We start from the raw sequence: 18,624 nt of genomic DNA, 5'->3' as shown, positions 1-18,624 counted from the left end.
CAATTGGTTAATAATTTATATAATTTAGAAAATTTAATAAATGATTTCGACATAAACTTTACAAAAAATTTACCTTTGGACAATAATTTTATTATTATTTTTATATATCAATATTTTATTTATTTCATTTAAATTATATAAAAGTGCAAATATTTACTTTTTCAATACATATTTCTTTATAATTATTTGTAAATTTTGTAATATTAAAAAAAAAACTTATTAATATTAAAAATTTGGCAAGCCCAGCTTCTGTCGTTACAAATTAAGAAAAATTTTAAAAATATTTCAAATTACATAAATAGAAATTTATAAAAAAGTCTTTTGTTTACAAAATTTTTCATTAGAGAGAACCAAATTATAGCAAATAATTTAAAAGAAAATATTAAGTGAATATAATGAATATAAAATGAGTAAAATAAACGCCATATAGTTTTAGAAGGTGAAGTAATAAAAAAATTCCTTAAATTTGCTTTCTTTTATAGTTACATTAAAGTAGTTAAACTTAAATGTTAACAACAATAAAAAAAAAAATTGTCATATACATTGTATAAATAATTTTACGAAAAATTATAATTTGGTATATAATCGTTGGTATATGGAGGTCATTTTATTTATATATAATAAATTGTTGTTAATTTTAAAATATTGCTTTATTGGCTGTCTTTTTGTTTTTTTTTTTTTACTTCTTTTCAATAAATCTTGTACTATATGTTTTACTTGAGTTTCTCCTTTAACCATTCCTCGGTTAATTCATCTAATTCTCGTATTTCATACACTCTCGTTAGATCTACTTCTCTTTGTAGAGCACTTTTAGTGCAGGCATACATCATTTGCAATTCAATTTGACTGTCACGTGGCGTATAGAATATGAAACACATTGGATATGATATGCGCGAATCATCATGTATCATTTTATAGGTGTAAATCACATAACGCGGCTGATGACCTGGCAGTTGTTCTTGCAGTTCTTCAAGAGAAATATCATCTAGCATATCGTCGAGTACGACTAATTGCTTTTCACGATCAACTTTTACTGTTAAAAATAGATACATATGTTAATTAGTTTGGCAAGAAAAAGATAGATAACAAAAAAATTAAATTGTTTAAACTAGATCTCACTAAATTCCAAAATTTAAGTCAGTTCTTGATTAGGTTCTAGTTCAGTTCTAGTTCAGTTCTAGTTCAGTTCTAGTTCAGTTCTAGTTCAGTTCTAGTTCAGTTCTAGTTCAGTTCTAGTTCAGTTCTAGTTCAGTTCTAGTTCAGTTCTAGTTCAGTTCTAGTTCAGTTCTAGTTCAGTTCTAGTTCAGTTCTAGTTCAGTTCTAGTTCAGTTCTAGTTCAGTTCTAGTTCAGTTCTAGTTCAGTTCTAGTTCAGTTCTAGTTCAGTTCTAGTTCAGTTCTAGTTTAGTTCTAGTTTAGTTCTAGTTCAGTTCTAGTTCAGTTCTAGTTCAGTTCTAGTTCAGTTCTAGTTCAGTTCTAGTTCAGTTCTAGTTCAGTTCTAGTTCAGTTCTAGTTCAGTTCTAGTTCAGTTCTAGTTCAGTTCTAGTTCAGTTCTAGTTCAGTTCTAGTTCAGTTCTGGTTCAGTTCTGGTTCAGTTCTAGTTCAGTTCTAGTTCAGTTCTAGTTCAGTTCTAGTTCAGTTCTAGTTCAGTTCTAGTTCAGTTCTAGTTCAGTTCTAGTTCAGTTCTAGTTCAGTTCTAGTTCAGTTCTAGTTCAGTACTAGTTCAGTTCTAGTTCAGTTCTTTTTGTTCTAGTTTATTGCTAGTTGGAATCAAGTAGTGAACAAGTTATTAGTAATCTCTGCAGAGAGTTTCCATAACAAAAAACATTAGATATTATTTTTTATGTGTGACAGCAGAAATTCTTTTTCTGTTAATTTAAATTAAATTTTATTAAAATATTATTTTACTTACATATTAAAGCTGAATTTGTAGTAGTTTTGCGAAAACGAAATTTTTTCAATTCATCTCTCACATCGTCACTTATATCACAAATCTTACTATCACCCTGTAAAAGATAGAATTTAATATATACAAAAAAAAAAAAACAAAAAGAAACCGGAAAATATACAGAAGCAAAATGAATAAAAAACAACAATAATAATAACTATTTTCAATATCGGCTTTTATCAAAAAAAGTCCACATATAAAGAATAAAGAAGACAAAAGGAAATAGAGATTTTTTTGTTTGTTGTAGATACAAAACAATAACACACCTTATCAATTAAATGAAAACATAAAATTAGTCATTTTAACAAAAAACTACAAAACTGATTCATGGATACAGAAGCAAAATATGTGCATAAATTATGTTTAAATATATATTTACTTACCATTTTAAATAAATCTTTTATTAATATTTAACCGTATATAGGTATATTATTAAATGAAAGGTTTTCCGATTTTGATTTCAAACCTTTTATAAATATTGTATTAAAAACACGAAAAATGCAAAAAGCACAAAAGAAAACCCTCCCGCACCAACAATTAAAATTTCATACTAAATTCAGAACATCCAAGTCGTTTAAATTTTGTTAAACGCCGTTAAGATTTTAAACTTAAATCCCTAAAAATACAACCTAGTAAATGTTTACATTCAAAAGTATACAACAGTGTTGCCATTTAGCACTTTCAGTGCTAGATTTAGCATTTTGCATCGTGAAAATGCATTGCGGTTTTTTAAAATTATGCTAATTGCTCTTTAGAAAGTTAATAGCATATTAGCATATTATTGAAAATCAGTGGTTAGATATTACAAAACAACATTATAATGAAAAAACGGATACAATGTCTTTTGAAATTCAAGTATATAATTTTGAATATTTTATGGGTGAAAATACATTTAAAGAATTGTCTATTATTGTATTGTCATTACTCGTTTCACTTTTTTCTAATGCCGAAGTTGAAAGGCTTTTTATTTCAATGTCTATAATTAAAAATAAAATTCGAAATCGTACTAAAGCTGAATTTTTATGTTCAATAATACAAATTTGAAATGAATTGAAATTCGAAAGGTGTGCTATTAAGTGGCCTTAATCATAAACAAATTTTAATTTTGTACAAGTTTTATAAATCAAATTATGTATGGAAATTTAGTATTAAAAATCTTTTGCAAAATAAAATGTTGTTCATGAATGTATAACTAATTATATTCCAAACGAAATAAGATCATTTGAAAAATACCAAAATGAAGATAACGATGAAGATGTAGTACCAGAAATTTATAATTGTTTTGTTATATTAAAAAATATTAGCACTTTTTTTTTTTCTTCTGTAGAACATTTTAGCACTTAGTTTTCTAAGTTTTAGTATATTTCGAAATTCATCTTCTGGCAACACTGGTATACAACCATGTTAAATATTTTGTTTGTTAATTTTTATTTATTAAATATTTTTGCTATATAGTGTTTTAGCACCAGTTCAAATAGATTTAGGTGTGTTTTATTAGTTATTTATTTTTCTTTGGCAAAATTTAAATTACGATTTGCGCACTTTGAATAGCCATCAATTCAAATACTTCTTTCCCTCTTAACTGATTTCAAAATCGCTATGTATAATATAAAAAACGCTTAATTGTCAACAATCTGCAGTTGTGTTAAAAAACAACGTAAATTTTTATTTAAAATTCATTTTACTATAAAAAAGGTAATAAATTAAAATAAGTATTTTAAAATTTAGTAAATATATAATATATCCCTAGTAGGTAATGTCTTTTAGTCAATCTTTGGTAATACCACAACATAATTACGATATATTTGGCCCCAGTTGGCAGGCCGGAGTTTCAAGCTCTCAAAGTTTGGCAAAATCTTTACGAAGTTATGACGTAGAAAGTGTAAATATTGTTAAAACATGGTAATTGTATCTAAAATAAACCAAAAAGAATATAATAAATATAAAAAAATATATTTTAGTGAAAAACTGTGCTCGGTCCTAAGCGCAAACAGAGATTCGAATCAGGAGTTGTCCCAGGATCTAGAAGATGCTGATAATCTTTGTGCTGTTGAAAAACCTAATACTATACCCTTTCGTACTTTCACTAATATATGGTATGGTACCTTAAAAATTTACCAACAACAGGTCAATACACTTTTCCGTAAGTTGAGGTTATGTTTAAAAATCCTTTTTTGTTTCTAATGGAGTTTTATACTGTTTCTATGTATTTTGCGCTCAATATGTTTCAAAGAAGCATAAAGCAGCTGTAATGTACAAATTAATTTTTTAACATCTTTCTTAAATCCTCAATAAGAGATACATACATCAACAATCAGTTAAAATTGTAATTGTAACAGCAGCTGTTTCTTAATGGTTTTTTGGTCACCCACAACAAAAAAACTTATTTTAAATATTAAACATTATGAAAATCCTTTATTATTTGCTATTATTTTTTGTAAACATAACATTCCATTTTATCAAGGATTATCTCAAGATTTACTTTCACGTAGCTGTAATTATGATGTCAAACATTTAGAAGCCACTAAAAGAAAGTCAAGGTAGTAACAAATTAATTTGTTTTCTCACTAAAATATAAAATATCATTTATAGCTTAAAGTCTCAAAAATGTATTAAAAAACGTCGCCTAACAATAAGAGAATCAACTAATAAGTCATTTATTTCTACAAACTATTCTGAACTCCTAGAAGATTTAGAAAGATTAACAAAAGAACCAATACAAAAATCATTAGAACAGGTAAATTAATATTAGAAACTAGAACTTCATTAGAATTGAAGTGGAACAGAAGTTCAACTGAACTGCACTGAACTAGAACTGAACTAGAACTGAACTAGAACTGAACTAGAACTAGAACTGAACTAGAATTGAACTAGAACTGAACTAGAACTGAACTAGAACTGAACTAGAACTGAACTAGAACTGAACTAGAACTGAACTAGAACTGATCTAGAATTGAACTAGAACTGAACTAGAATTGAACTAGAACTGAACTAGAACTGAAATAGAACTGAACTAGAACTGAACTAGAACTGAACTAGAACTGAACTAGAACTGAACTAGAACTGAACTAGAACTGAACTAGAACTGAACTAGAACTGAACTAGAACCGAACTAGAACTGAACTAGAACTGAACTAGAACTGAACTAGAACTGAACTAGAACCGAACTAGAACTGAACTAGAACTGAACTAGAACTGAACTAGAATTGAACTAGAACTGAACTTTAACCGAATTAGAACTGAACCAGAACTGAACTAGAGCTGAATTAGAACTGTACTAGAACTGAACTAGAACTAAAACTGTAATTGAAATACAACAGTTATATTTCAGAAATTTCTAATTATATTTCAGAACTTTCTAGTTATATTTCAGAAATTTCTAATTACGTATCAGAAATTTCTAATTATATTTCAGAAATTTTTAATCATATATCAGAAATTTCTAATTATATTTCAGAAATTTCCAATTGTATTTCAGAACTTTCCATTTGTATTTAAGAATTTTCCATTTTTATTTCCAATTCTAGAAATTTCTGAAATATAACTAGAAATTTCTAATTATATTTCAAAAATTTCTAATTATGTTTCAAAAATACATTTTATATTTCAAAAAATTATTATATTTCAAAGATACATTTTTTATTTCAGTAATTTCTAATTATATTTCAGAACTTTCTAGTTATATTTCAAAAAATGTATAATTATATATCAGAAATTTCTAATTATATTTCAGAAATATCCAATTTTCCATTTTTATTTCAGAAAATTTAAATTTAACTTAAGGCCCAAATAGACTACACAAGCGGCTTGACAAACATACCAATATTTTACGTTTGTGCAAGCCTGTTGTGTAGTGTATGAGGGTGTTTCGTGTTTGTACAAATTCTTTCTGTTTTTTTGTACAAAAATTAAAAAATTTTGATTTTTACACAAACATATTGAATTTTTGTCAAACCATTTGTATGTTTTATATTCAATAATAACAAATTTTTCAAAAAAATTACATTTCTAAGAAAAATTGACATCTGTATCTTTGAATGCCCACAAAAACGTGAAAAAATCGGTGTTTGTACGAGCAATGTTTGTGGACTTGCAAAGATACAGATGTCAATTTTTCTTAGAAATGGAAATTTTGTGAAAATTTTGTTGTTAATGAATATAAACAATACAAACGGTTTGACAAAAATTCAATATGTTTGTGTAGAAATCAATTTTTTTTAATTTTTGTACAAACGAACAGCAAGCATTTGTACAAACACGAAACACCCTCATACACTACACAACAGGCTTGCACAAACGTAAAATATTGGTATGTTTGTCAAGCGGCTTGTGTAGTCTATTTGGGCCTTTAAAAATTAATTCCTATTGTATTTACGTAATTTTCAATTGCATTTCAGAAATTTCTATTCGTATTTCAGAATTTTCCATTTGAATTTCAGAAACTTTACATGAATACTTTATTAAAAATTTCTGAAATAGAAATGGAAAATTCTGAAACTCAAATAGCAATTTCTGAAATACAATTGGAAATTACTTAAATACAATTGGAATTAATATTTAAGTTAAATTTAAATTTTCTGAAATAAAAATGAAAAATGGAAATTTCTGAAATAGAATTAAAAATTTATGAAATATGATTAGGAATTTCTGATATATAATTAGAAATTTCTGAAATATAACTATAAAGTTCTGAAATATAATTAGAAATTTGTGAAAAATGATTAGAAATTTGTGAAATATAATTAGAAATTTCTGAAATTCAATTGGAATTTCAAATTACATTTCAGAAACTTCTAATTATGTTTCAGACATTTCTAGTTATTTTTCGGAAATTTCTAATTATATTTAAGAAAAATATTTTATTTTTCAGAAAATTCTAATTATATTTCAGAAATATATTTTAGAATTTTCTAATTATATTTCAAATCTTTCTAGTTATATTTTAGAAATTTCTAATTATATTTCGAAAATTTCCAATTATATATCAGAACTTTTCATTTGTATTTCAGAATTTTCCATTATTATTTCAGAAATTTTAAATTTAACTTAAATATTTATTCCAACTGTATTTTAAAAATTTTCAATTGTATTTCAGAACTTTCCATTTGTATTTCAGAATTTTCCATTTGAATTTCAGAAATTTTACATGAAAATTCTATTAAAAATTTCTGAAATAGAAATGGATAATTCTGAAACACAAATGGAAAGTTCTGAAATAATTAATATTTAAGTTAAATTTAAATTTTCTGAAATAATAATGGAAAATTCTGAAATACAAATGGAAAGTTCTGAAATACAATTGGATATTTCTGAAATATAATTAGAAATTTCTGATATATAATTAGAATTTTCTGAAATATAATTAGAAGTTTCTGAAATATAACTAGAAATTTCTGAAATTCAATTGGAAAGTTCTGATATATAATTGAAAATGGTTTAGAACTGAACTTGAACTTAAATTGATCTGAACCAGATCTGTTCTTTATTTGGATACCTTTGTATATATCATATGTTTTACTTTAGATATTAAATAAGCATTTTATTTTTTCATCAAGTCTTCTGAAACTGTTTCACGTTCAATTACACAATTGCAAATTCGTGAGATAACTATACGGGAAATTAGTGCTACTACAACTCACTCCCTAAACGAGGCAGTAGATGAAGATAGTGGCTTTGGTGAGGCTACACACGAAGAAATTGCAGAATTTCTAAATTTGTTTAATGGTTAGTGGTTTATTATTATTCAAACAATTATTTTCATGTTAATTATAATTTTTGCAGATAATTCTAGTCTTAATCTTAAGAAAACACCAACAAAACGTAAGGTAAATATTGGCATTAGATAATCATAGTATTTTTTTAATATTTAACATTTTAAATATTAATATAATTTATTTTTATATTTATATTATTAGTCAAGTTGTGAACAGGAAATACCCATCAAACAGAATCGTTATAGTAATGGTAATTTATAAAAAAACAAAGTCTGATGCTTTACTATAAAAATAATATATATTTTTAGATTATACTAAAGGACCGTTAATACCCAACGGGAATATTATAATAACTAAAAATTCAGTAAAAACATCTCCTTTAAAAAGGTAATTTTTTTAGTTTTTCTTATAACAATCTTCAAATAAAATACTTTTTCTATTTTAGATCATTTACACCAACAGAGTTTGCTGAGACAGTTGATAGAAACAAATATTTGGAAAATATCGATACTTCAGGAAATGTTCCACAACATATTTTTGTTGAAAACAATGAATTTATCGACGCTGATGGAATTACAATAGCAGCTGAAGTGATTGTTAAGAATAAAGAAATTTCTAAACGCTGCGGAATTAAAAAGAAGAAAATGCGTTTAATTATTGATGAATGTACTAAAATTGATACATCAGAATTTATAGAGGAAATGAAAGATAACAACACATTTTCAGCAAAATTGGCTAGAAAGAAAATCTCGAAATCATATAAAACTAAAAACTTTAAAACAGCTTTAGAACTATTAACTAGATTTAATAGAAGGTAAGTTTTTTAAAGGATAATAAATCTCTGAAGCATGAATAATTATGTAGCTGATTTTGAATAACATTATACATTCAAATAGTTGAACTGTTGCAACATCTGTCTCCACTATTTTTCAGATCTCTAAAGTTATCTTTAACCTTAAAACAAAAGATTAATCTATCACGTGAACAATTTGAAAGAGAATATATAAATTTACTGCGTGAAATCTTTACCACGGACTTTAACGAAAAATGGGTTTCAGAAATATATCCTAAATGGTTATGTTTCAAAGATGCACCAGAAAAATCAAATAAATCTACTCCTTTAAATAAATTAAAAATTAAAAAAATGTCTGTCGAACAACCAGCAGCTGAATCAAATAATCTTAGTGAAAATTTAAATACAGATGCAGTAATAGATGACAACAATAACGATATTTACAACATAAATCAAGAAATACAAAAGCTAGAAAATAATTATAACAAGGAACCACCGGTATGTTTTACATGTTCTGCTAAAAAAAATAAGTTGCTTAAAGTTTTTCCTTTAATCTTTTAAGGCTTTTATCAACCAACATATGTGGCGCCCTTATGGTGTTATGCTGAATTTATTAAACTTGTGGCGTTTTAATCAAACTAATGAAATTGCCGCAAAAACACTGTTTAAACTAGCTGAAAATCGTTTTGACAGAGCTTTGGGTTTTTACTCACTCTTAAGTAAGTATAGTTTAAAAATAGTTTTCTACTTTGTCTTCCACTATTTCTGTTATTTTGCAATTCTCAGATTTATCCAAGAACCAGTTTGTTTTTCTCACAAATTTTCCTGAAACTATTGCCTTAAAAAGTATTTTAATGGGTAAATCTATAAAAACTAATATAATATAGAATGTGTTATATATATAGGGCACTAGTTTTCATTGTTTTTTAGTCCATTGTCAAGGGATTAAAATTGTTAAGTTTTTGTTTTCTATATAATTTAAGATATTGTTAAATTCATATTTAAATAGGATAGTTTCATACATACATATTCTTATGTAAACTAGCTTATAAATTGAAATATATTTTCTATATCTGAATTACACTTATTAATCGATTTTTACTGAAACTTCACTAGTACTTAACAAGAGCTGATCTAAAATTGAACCTGAACTCAAATAAAATTCAACTAAAACTGAACTAAAACATAAGTAGAAATCAATTATAACTGAAGTGGAACTGAACTAGAACTAAAAGAAGAATTGAACTAGAACTAAAGTAAAACTGAACCAGAATTGAATTAGAACTGAATTAATAATAAACTAAAACTGAACTAGAATTAAACTTGGTCTGAAATAAACCTGAACTAGAACTGATTTGGTACTGTACTAGAACAAAACTAAATCTGAACTAGAACTAGAATTGAACTATGATTGTACTAGAACTTAACTGGAACTGAACAAGAACTGATCTATAACTGAACTAGAACTTATCAGTTGGCGCAGTAAAAGCTGCTCGCGATTATTAACAGATACATTTTCCAACATCAAATAAAAACATGAAGAAAACAGAATCCATAATCCGTACGAGCTGATTGCAAAAAAATTAAAACAAGACTATTTGGTCAATAAAGTGAGCTGTAACAAGCAATAAAATTTATATAAAAAAATTATTACAAATTATTTTTGGAACTTGTCTTTTTTTATTACTTTAAAATTTTGCTTCTCCGTTTAGTTTTGTTTTTTACATATTTTCTAATAACATTTTAATTTACGAACTATATTTTGCATTTCTTTTTTGTTTTTATAAGTAATAAATGGAAAAATGGATTGCTTTATTTCAATTAACTAAACAAATAATAAAATTTAAATATTTATGGAATATAGAAACTTAAATACCAATCTTTTGAGCTAAACCTGAATAAACGTGTAAAGTAACGAAACCAATCAGAGTGGAGACCAAAGCCTTAACAGCAATTGTAGACCAGGGACCAAAAGTCAATACACTGAGAAGACCCTCAAGCCAGACACCCTTGAATATCGTGATTACTAATAAAACAGTAACCAAGGGTTTCAAGGCCTTATTCAGATCATGACGGGTGAATAACCAAATCAAAGTGGCGGTAGTTATATGTTGAATCTGTTAAATAATTGTAAAATTTGTAAAAGACATAAATTAAAAAAGGTATGTACCTATTTTAACACTTACCAGTAAAACATTTGACTCTAAACATTTTTGTATATAAATCCAACTGAATTCAGTGCCACGAGCACCAACCCACAGCATAATACCCCTCGATAGGAGCACTTCGGCAGCAGCCCAACCTAAGCCGGCGGTTATTAACTTGCTGTGTCCCTTTCCGGGTATACGCGATAATATCAAAGCAAAACCTAATAAATCGGCTATATCAACACTACAGCGTAAGAATTCCTAAAACAGATTATTTAAACAAATTAAACCAATAGATAAGCTTTAGATAAAAATAATAATCTCCCCTTCCCCTCCCTCTGTTAAACACTTTAACTGACATACTTACAGCCAAAAAATTAAAATCTCCCGTTGTACTACTTAAAGAATCCGAATCGAAAAACGTGGCCAGTACCAACATTTTACACAATTGTGTAAACACATATATACCGCCTGCTTGTATACACTTCCAAAAGGCTCCATATTCGGAACTGTATTGCAAAAGAACAATTTTATATGTATTTTTTCAATTGAGTGGGAATTATGTTTCTTTGATACTTACAGACCGGAGTATTTATAGGTCATGTAATATGGCACATATACCAGTGCTAAGCAATTACCAAAATGATATAAAGTCATTGTTTAAGGATTTTTGATATTTGTTTAATTAATTAAATTAGTTGTTCATTAATTGGCACGTCGTTAAAATTTTTGGTGAAAGAAATGAATCTTCTGTTTCAATGAAATTTATGCAGGCCGCTGAAAAAATTATGAATTTGAATGGGATGACTCTGCGAGTGATAATTTGTGAAAATATTTCTATGAGGTTTAAATAAATGTCAAATTTTTTTCATATGTGATTTGACATCTTGAAATAAAAATAGAAATACGAAATGTCAAAAGACTCTAAATAGAGGAGGGTAGCCACATTAAAAATATTAAATATATATACCGTAAATTTCTCCAAAATAAACGGTAGATATATTGTTACAATTTTGAAGTGAACAAATAATTTTGAATGTAGAATTTCTTGCTAAAATATATATTAGTTTTGCACATTATTCTTTAATAACATTGCAAAAAAATTATATTCCTAAAATATATTTTCTTCAACTTATTTGCTTCTTATATTGTTTTGCAAAGTTAGCATCACTTAAATTTACATTTGTCACAATTCTCCAAATTGACAGCTGTTATACCACGTATCAATTCATTAGTGTATTGGTTTTTATTTCTCTTCGCTACGGAATTTTCGCAATATTTTGTCAAATACCAGCAATATATAGTTAATTTAATAAATAAATTGTATGATTTATACAAATTTACATTACAAACTACCATAAAATACAGTTAATTGTGTAATAAATTTAAAAATTATGCTACAAAACTAATAAAAAAAACTTTGTAACGAAATCCATGGGAGTAGTACAAAGAGACAAGAAAAAATAGAAAAAAACAACGTAAAATACAGGGTGAACATTATTAAAATATTTACTTGGGAAAAAATAATTGCATGACGAATATTTTTGTTGTTAATTATTAGCAATAAAGAAGAAAGACAAGGTTCAACTTGTACACAAAGTGTTTTTTTTTTTTTTGGTGTTTGCTGTGTTTGAAAGCAGATATATGAAGCTGGGGTATACTGCATCATTGGGCAGTTGTAGATTATGAGATGCAAACACGACGACGTCTACATCAACACGATACTACGGGAACACAGGAAGAGGGCTATCCTCTAATACCAACACAACAACAGCAGCACTATCAAAACAACTTCAATAATAACTATCCACAAAATCCTCTATTTGTAACAACAAACGGTGGTGGCGTTGGTGGTTCGACAACAGCAGCAACACCCTTACTAAATTCCGCTGCTTATCAGCAGCAGCAACCACAACAATCTTCCATAAATATAGGAGATAGTTTTGGCTATCCAAATAATCAAGTGCCTATAGAGGACGCAGACGACGACAAGTACGGTAAAGCACAACGTCAGTGGAATTTACGTTCACTGTCCAATCGTATACAGGCCACTTCGGGTCAAGCTTTGCGCACTTTTATACAGCAACCCTTAAGTGCAGCAGCCGCTGTTGTAACTGGCAACTATCAAGACTCGACAGAAACAACAACCGGTTCATACGTTAATAATAATTTTACTACGGGCAAAGCTCATCCCATACAAGAACTCGACGACGATTTAGAGGAATTGTTTGATAAAGAAAGTGTTGTAGTCATGGCGGCTAGAGATCGTACTGGAGAATTTAATAATGCGATAAGATCGCTGCAATCTCGTAACATATCGAGAGCTGTTAATATTCGAGATCCACGCAAGGCTAAGCAAATACAAAGCTATTCGGACTTTATGATGGTGGCAAAGATGATTGGCAAAAATATTGCTAGTACCTATGCCAAATTGGAGAAATTAACTTTGTGTGAGTATAAGAAAAGTACATAGATAGATAGATAGATAGATAGATAGATAGATAGATAGATAGATAGATAGATAGATAGATAGATAGATAGATAGATAGATAGATAGATAGATAGATAGATAGATAGATAGATAGATAGATAGATAGATAGATAGATAGATAGATAGATAGATAGATAGATAGATAGATAGATAGATAGATAGATAGGTAGATAGATATATAGATAGATAGATAGATAGATAGATAGATAGATAGATAGATAGATAGATAGATAGATAGATAGATAGATAGATAGATAGATAGATAGATAGATAGATAGATAGATAGATAGATAGATAGATAGATAGATAGATAGATAGATAGATAGATAGATAGATAGATAGATGATAGATAGATAGATAGATAGATAGATAGATAGATAGATAGATAGATAGATAGATAGATAGATAGATGGTTTAATTAAAGTTTAATAAATCAAATTAATTTTTTTTACTTAGTGGCCAAAAAGAAGAGTTTGTTTGATGATCGACCCCAAGAGATCCAAGAACTTACCTACATCATTAAAGGCGATTTAAACGCGTTGAATCAGCAAATTGCACGTCTACAGGAAATTTCTAAAGATCAACGACGGACTAACAATGGCAAGCATTTGGTATCACATTCCTCCAACATGGTTTTAGCCCTACAATCGAAATTGGCCAGCATGAGTACCGACTTCAAACAGATCCTTGAAGTGCGTACGGAAAATCTAAAGCATCAGAAAAATAGACGTGATCAATTCGCTCAAGGTCAGCTATCAGTAAATTCCGTATCATCGTCCACAGCCAAACAGGGTTCACTTCTGTTAAGCGAAGAGAATCAAGCTGTTAGCATTGATATGTCTGCAGCAAGTGATACACAACCACTGCTAGGGCCACCAGCCAGAATACAAACCCAACAACAGATCGCCTTATACGATGAATCCGACAATTATGTACAACAGCGAGCCGAAACAATGCAGAATATTGAATCGACCATTGTGGAATTGGGTGGAATATTTCAACAGTTGGCTCACATGGTCAAAGAGCAAGAAGAAATTGTTGAACGTATCGATACAAATATACAAGATGCAGAATTAAATATTGAGGCGGCCCATGGGGAAATTTTGAAATACTTCCAATCAGTATCGAAAAATCGTTGGCTAATGATTAAGATCTTTGGTGTTTTAATATTCTTCTTTATATTTTTTATTGTTTTTATGACATAGTAAATTTAGCAATTTCTTTTTTTTTATCGTTATGGCTTTTCAAAATACTAACACTAACTACATACATATATAGAAAACGATATTTTATGGATCTAATTTATAATAAAGAAAATGGGTCCTTCTCTTGTTGCCTACAATATTTTTCAACAAAGTAAATTACCACAAATAAAAACCAATATTTTATATGTATATGATGAATCTTTAGTATATAAACCATCATAATTAAATCGATCACTGATATAGAATGAACGAATAAAAGTTTTAATAACTATAATAATAAAATGTAATGTTTAACGAAAATATTGTAAATGATTAAATTAAAATATATAATAAATAAACAGAAAAAACTTGTTAATTTTAAATTAGCAAAGTAAAATGAGTTTTAATAATAAAATTTAATTATTAAACATTTTTTCTTTTATTGAAGCCGAAGATTTATTGAAATTTAACTATTTCGTAAATACACACTGTTATAATTTATACTTTTTTAAATTGAATTCACCACTGGCTTCTTCTTGTAAAGATTCGACTTAGTCTTGCCTTAAATATATTAAGGGAATGAACAGTAGGCTCACAAACTTTTTATATATAGATATATAATTATTACGCCGTATTTATTCTGAATTTCGACACCACTTTTAATCAATTTGCCTTCTTTACTCCATATATAAGAAAACATCAGTTCGCCTTACATGTTAATATACGCCTTAAACTCACTCTTATTGAAAAACTCTTTATTGCTAATTTTAGTCTGGCAACTTGATCAATTCCTAAAACAATCTGGCATTTGACTTTTATCTAAACAGCTGTTTTTTATTATCATTTTTTGGGAGTGAATTGTTTTCTTTTTATAATTTTGTTAATTTTCCGCAAACAAATTAACATTTTACCACAAAATTAACAACAACTTATAAAGAAAATGACTGAAGATATTGAAAAATACTTTAAAAATCTTTTAAAAAAGTAAGTAAACTATTAAGATAGGTTTCATTAACTTGAATTTCTATTTATTTTCTTATTAGAATCAATGGATTGTATATTATACAAATTACGGATCGAGATGGTGCACCCGTTATGCGGGTTAGTCAAGATAAAAATGTCGATTTTACTTTAACACCCCCATTTATATCAACATTTACCACAGCTAGCGATCAAGCTGGGAAATTGGGACTGGGACGTAATAAAACAATTATATCAATGTATTCCAACTATCAGGTGAGTGGGTTCTTTGAAGTTTTAGGAGATGTTAAAAAAATATGTTCTAAAATTGTATGTTGAAATGAAATATTTCAGTTTTATAATAATTACAAGTTACTCAGAAAGATTCCAATGTTTTCTTTTGCGTCACAAGTCGAGTTTTCTATAAAAGTCAAGTTTTTAGTGAAGTCTTAATTATATTAATACGTTTTTATTACACATTTCAGGTGGTTCAAATGAATAAATTACCGTTGATTTTAACATTTGTTGGATCCGAAAACTGCAATACCGGCCATATTTTAGCATTAGAACATCAATTGGATGCCTATTTAGAAGACATGAGACTTGCTGTTAGTGAAGCTACATAAATGAAAATTTCCATACATTTTCTTTCTCCTTGGTATAAACTTTCTTCACTTCTCAATAAATATAAGAAACAACATTTTCCAAATTTTTTTTTTGTAAATTATATATATGTTACTATGTATAAGATGCTTAAATAAGAACAAAATTATATATTAAATAAAAAACATTTTTACTTAAAAAATAACACAAAGAATTTTTTTTAAATTTTTTATTAAAACTTTACAAGTAAATTTCAAAAAAGGAATGATTACAAATTAAATTAAATTGTAACTACTTTTAATTAAAGACGACGACATATTACATACAAATGATGAAAGAAATACATAAGAATCCGAAAAAATGTAGTATAATTGTAAACAAAATACAGAATGTGAGTAGTACACAGGATAATGTTTATCTGATAAACTTCATGATTCATTTTAAATTCTTTTTGTTACTGTAACTGCATTTTGTCTTAAGGTCTTGAGGCCTCAGTTCTTCTCTTACAATTCATCTTTGAAACGCTGTTCTGCTGCAGCAAATGCTTCTTCATCGCAGGCAGCTGGTGTTTCGAAATCGAAATAGTATTCACAGCGATTAGGTTCACTAACACCAGTTATTCTCGACTCGAGAGCACATTTCAATTGTACGACAACAGAACGCTGTGGTCCATTCCAGCATGAAGCGCCATGGGCATACTTTTGTTTAGCATATTTACTTTCGCCTTCGTGCAACCATTGATCCCAACGACCTAGGGTTATTTCCGAGCCACCACTGCGAGGTTGCTGGGAAGCTCTTTCGAATGGGCAAAGTTTATAAACATATTCGCGTTCTTCAAAGTTGTAACATTCACCTTCGAGTGTGGCATATTCATCGTTTGGTCCATAGTCTTTGGCATTTTGATCATCGATTTCCTTAATTTCATGTTCAATCTCTCGTACAGCACGTTCAACCTCAGACAAAGCATTACGCGCCTCATTGGCCATATTAATAAAACGCTGAGTTTCGGGATCGTATTCGACTTCAGGACTCCTTTCAGCTTCTACGGATCCGGCGCCTGTGTCGTCATCTTCATAAACTTCTTCTTCCTCTTCATCGTCTCCTTCAAACTGAGGCGCATCTTGACCAGTTTGTTCGTTGTCTAAAAATAATAAGGATAATATTTCTATTGTTTTCGATTTTAAAAATACATACCTTCTTCTGGTTTTTGATCACCACGTTGTTCTTCATTAAGTAATTCAGCCACTTCGTCGTTATGTTCTTCGCCTTCTGGAGGAGTGAATAGACCTTGGGCTATCATCTGCATAGTTTTAATACGTGGCCAGGATAAAGCAATGAAATTTTCCAAATCAATACGCTCACGTTCATCTAAAAAGTATTTGGCTTCCTCTATATCTACAACACCATTACGATCACGATCCAATTGCAAGTCTCGTTGAAGTTCTGCAATTTCAACAAAACCATCCTTATTCGAATCGTAACGCATAAAATTGGCAGTAGCTTCGTTGCGTAAAGAATCATCAGGTGTGGGTTCATTACTGGCAGCTTCAGCTGCGCCTGCATCTCTTTCTTTTTGTTGTTCTTTAAAGAAATTAATAGCTTCCGTTTCAGCAGCTTCTGCCTGTTTCTTTAATTGCTCTTTTTCAGCCTTTAGAGATTCCTGTTCTTGACGACGTGCATCTAACTCAGCACGACGCTTTTCCCTTTCAGCTTTAAGCTGCTTACCACGCGCTACCATTTCGGAACGTTTAGCTGCACCCTTTTTATACATTTCTGCCTGGGACTTTCGTTGCTCTTGTTCAACTTTACCCAACTCTATGCAAGTATTGGCACACATGCCCTCGGCCATATACTCATCACTGCCATCACAACAGTCACATATGCCATCATTTACCCGGGAACTAGGAACATCTTGAGGACGATGACCTTTATTTGCACAATGGAATGTACCCTCGGCACAAGCCGATGTTCCTGGTTCATCGCTGCCATCTTCACAATCACAGTAATCATCATTTATTTGCACAAACTTTAATGTCTTAGTGCCGTCCAAACAGAGCCAACTATCATCCGAACGCGGTTTGTACAGTGTGGCTTTTGACAAAGACACACCACGGGGACGTGGTACGTCAGCTAATGTAATAGTCCATATACTTGTTGTTGTGAAGAAAGTGAACAGAAGAGTGCACAGTACTTGTGCAAATTTCATTTTTTTGCTAGGCAACATTTTAAAGTTTTGTTTACAATAGCGGTGGGCTTCGATGAAAATACACACGCACTGACGTGGTTTTATCTAATAATTTACTTTAAGTGTTATTTATTATTAAAACTTTTTATTGAAAAACGATTTACAACGAAGGAGAGATAAAGAAAATTATTGCTAATATGACAATGAAAGACCGGCGTTTAGTGTTGGCAATTCCAATACGCTCAGTTGATGTTTTATAAATCGTAAAAGTTACAAAAACAACAGGCAAATTATGACATCGAGTTAGCTTTTAACAAAAACAACAGACTAAATTTGACAGCTAGGTTGATGTATAACAACAACAATTGCCTGTGGTTGTTGTTGATAATTTTTGTACCAAAAATTCTATTGTCACTTTATTAATATACACACTTTCACAGTTGGCAATTCCTACAATCAGCTGTTGTATACAACAGGGTGTTAAATATTCCTGTTTTCATTTAATTTGCAGAAATATGTCGGGCATCTAGAAATTTCTTAAAAAAATACAATCTTCATACAGTCAATCTCGTTTATAACGAACTCAGGAAGACCTACAAAT

The 18,624-nt window shown here is 28.9% G+C and overlaps 6 protein-coding genes across 9 annotated transcripts; 3 read left to right on the top strand and 3 right to left on the bottom strand.

The window, feature by feature from the left end:
* Positions 1 to 605: 605 nt before the first annotated feature.
* Positions 606 to 2,536, bottom strand: LOC119611805 (glia maturation factor beta). The gene is made up of 3 exons (XM_037967502.1): positions 2,330 to 2,536; positions 1,911 to 2,004; positions 606 to 1,033 (listed from the first exon to the last, which is right to left on the bottom strand). Exons 1-3 carry the CDS (start codon positions 2,330 to 2,332, stop codon positions 714 to 716), a joined length of 417 nt encoding a protein of 138 aa, XP_037823430.1. The 5' UTR covers positions 2,333 to 2,536; the 3' UTR covers positions 606 to 713.
* A 952-nt stretch (positions 2,537 to 3,488) lies between these two features.
* On the top strand, positions 3,489 to 9,527 carry LOC119611797. Of its 4 annotated transcripts, none has more exons than XM_037967492.1 (13): positions 3,489 to 3,641; positions 3,700 to 3,848; positions 3,908 to 4,089; positions 4,411 to 4,486; positions 4,539 to 4,683; positions 7,502 to 7,670; positions 7,728 to 7,771; positions 7,862 to 7,910; positions 7,969 to 8,047; positions 8,106 to 8,474; positions 8,594 to 8,951; positions 9,016 to 9,172; positions 9,240 to 9,492. In XM_037967492.1, exons 2-13 carry the CDS (start codon positions 3,703 to 3,705, stop codon positions 9,338 to 9,340), a joined length of 1,875 nt encoding a protein of 624 aa, XP_037823420.1. In that variant the 5' UTR covers positions 3,489 to 3,641; positions 3,700 to 3,702; the 3' UTR covers positions 9,341 to 9,492. The 4 variants fall into 4 exon arrangements, with proteins under 4 accessions (XP_037823420.1, XP_037823419.1, XP_037823422.1 ...); XM_037967491.1 differs by having other exon boundaries at positions 3,517 to 3,641; positions 3,697 to 3,848; positions 9,240 to 9,527; XM_037967494.1 differs by lacking the exon at positions 3,489 to 3,641 and having other exon boundaries at positions 3,707 to 3,848; positions 4,289 to 4,486; positions 9,240 to 9,493.
* A 717-nt stretch (positions 9,528 to 10,244) lies between these two features.
* LOC119611804 (transmembrane protein 147) lies at positions 10,245 to 11,471 on the bottom strand. Its single transcript, XM_037967500.1, has 4 exons — positions 11,181 to 11,471; positions 10,968 to 11,109; positions 10,640 to 10,861; positions 10,245 to 10,570 (listed from the first exon to the last, which is right to left on the bottom strand). The coding sequence occupies exons 1-4, from the start codon at positions 11,255 to 11,257 to the stop codon at positions 10,322 to 10,324; spliced, it is 690 nt and encodes a 229-aa protein (XP_037823428.1). The 5' UTR covers positions 11,258 to 11,471; the 3' UTR covers positions 10,245 to 10,321.
* A 322-nt stretch (positions 11,472 to 11,793) lies between these two features.
* On the top strand, positions 11,794 to 14,596 carry LOC119611799 (syntaxin-5). The gene is made up of 2 exons (XM_037967495.1): positions 11,794 to 13,050; positions 13,548 to 14,596. Exons 1-2 carry the CDS (start codon positions 12,291 to 12,293, stop codon positions 14,294 to 14,296), a joined length of 1,509 nt encoding a protein of 502 aa, XP_037823423.1. The 5' UTR covers positions 11,794 to 12,290; the 3' UTR covers positions 14,297 to 14,596.
* Positions 14,597 to 15,087: 491 nt separating this feature from the next.
* LOC119611795 (ragulator complex protein LAMTOR3 homolog) lies at positions 15,088 to 16,018 on the top strand. The gene is made up of 3 exons (XM_037967489.1): positions 15,088 to 15,259; positions 15,319 to 15,511; positions 15,721 to 16,018. The coding sequence occupies exons 1-3, from the start codon at positions 15,216 to 15,218 to the stop codon at positions 15,859 to 15,861; spliced, it is 378 nt and encodes a 125-aa protein (XP_037823417.1). The 5' UTR covers positions 15,088 to 15,215; the 3' UTR covers positions 15,862 to 16,018.
* Positions 16,019 to 16,063: 45 nt separating this feature from the next.
* LOC119611794 (glucosidase 2 subunit beta) lies at positions 16,064 to 18,286 on the bottom strand. Its single transcript, XM_037967488.1, has 2 exons — positions 17,033 to 18,286; positions 16,064 to 16,979 (listed from the first exon to the last, which is right to left on the bottom strand). The coding sequence occupies exons 1-2, from the start codon at positions 18,060 to 18,062 to the stop codon at positions 16,342 to 16,344; spliced, it is 1,668 nt and encodes a 555-aa protein (XP_037823416.1). The 5' UTR covers positions 18,063 to 18,286; the 3' UTR covers positions 16,064 to 16,341.
* Positions 18,287 to 18,624: the final 338 nt, after the last annotated feature.

Source organism: Lucilia sericata, unplaced genomic scaffold (assembly GCF_015586225.1).
Source record: "Lucilia sericata isolate MDLA Ls3-8-SP2 unplaced genomic scaffold, ASM1558622v1 Contig001534F_arrow, whole genome shotgun sequence".
In the NCBI taxonomy this organism is placed as follows: Eukaryota; Metazoa; Arthropoda; class Insecta; order Diptera; family Calliphoridae; genus Lucilia; species Lucilia sericata.
The sequence above is the reverse complement of the archived record's forward strand: the minus strand, read 5'-3'. Positions and strand labels throughout refer to the sequence as shown.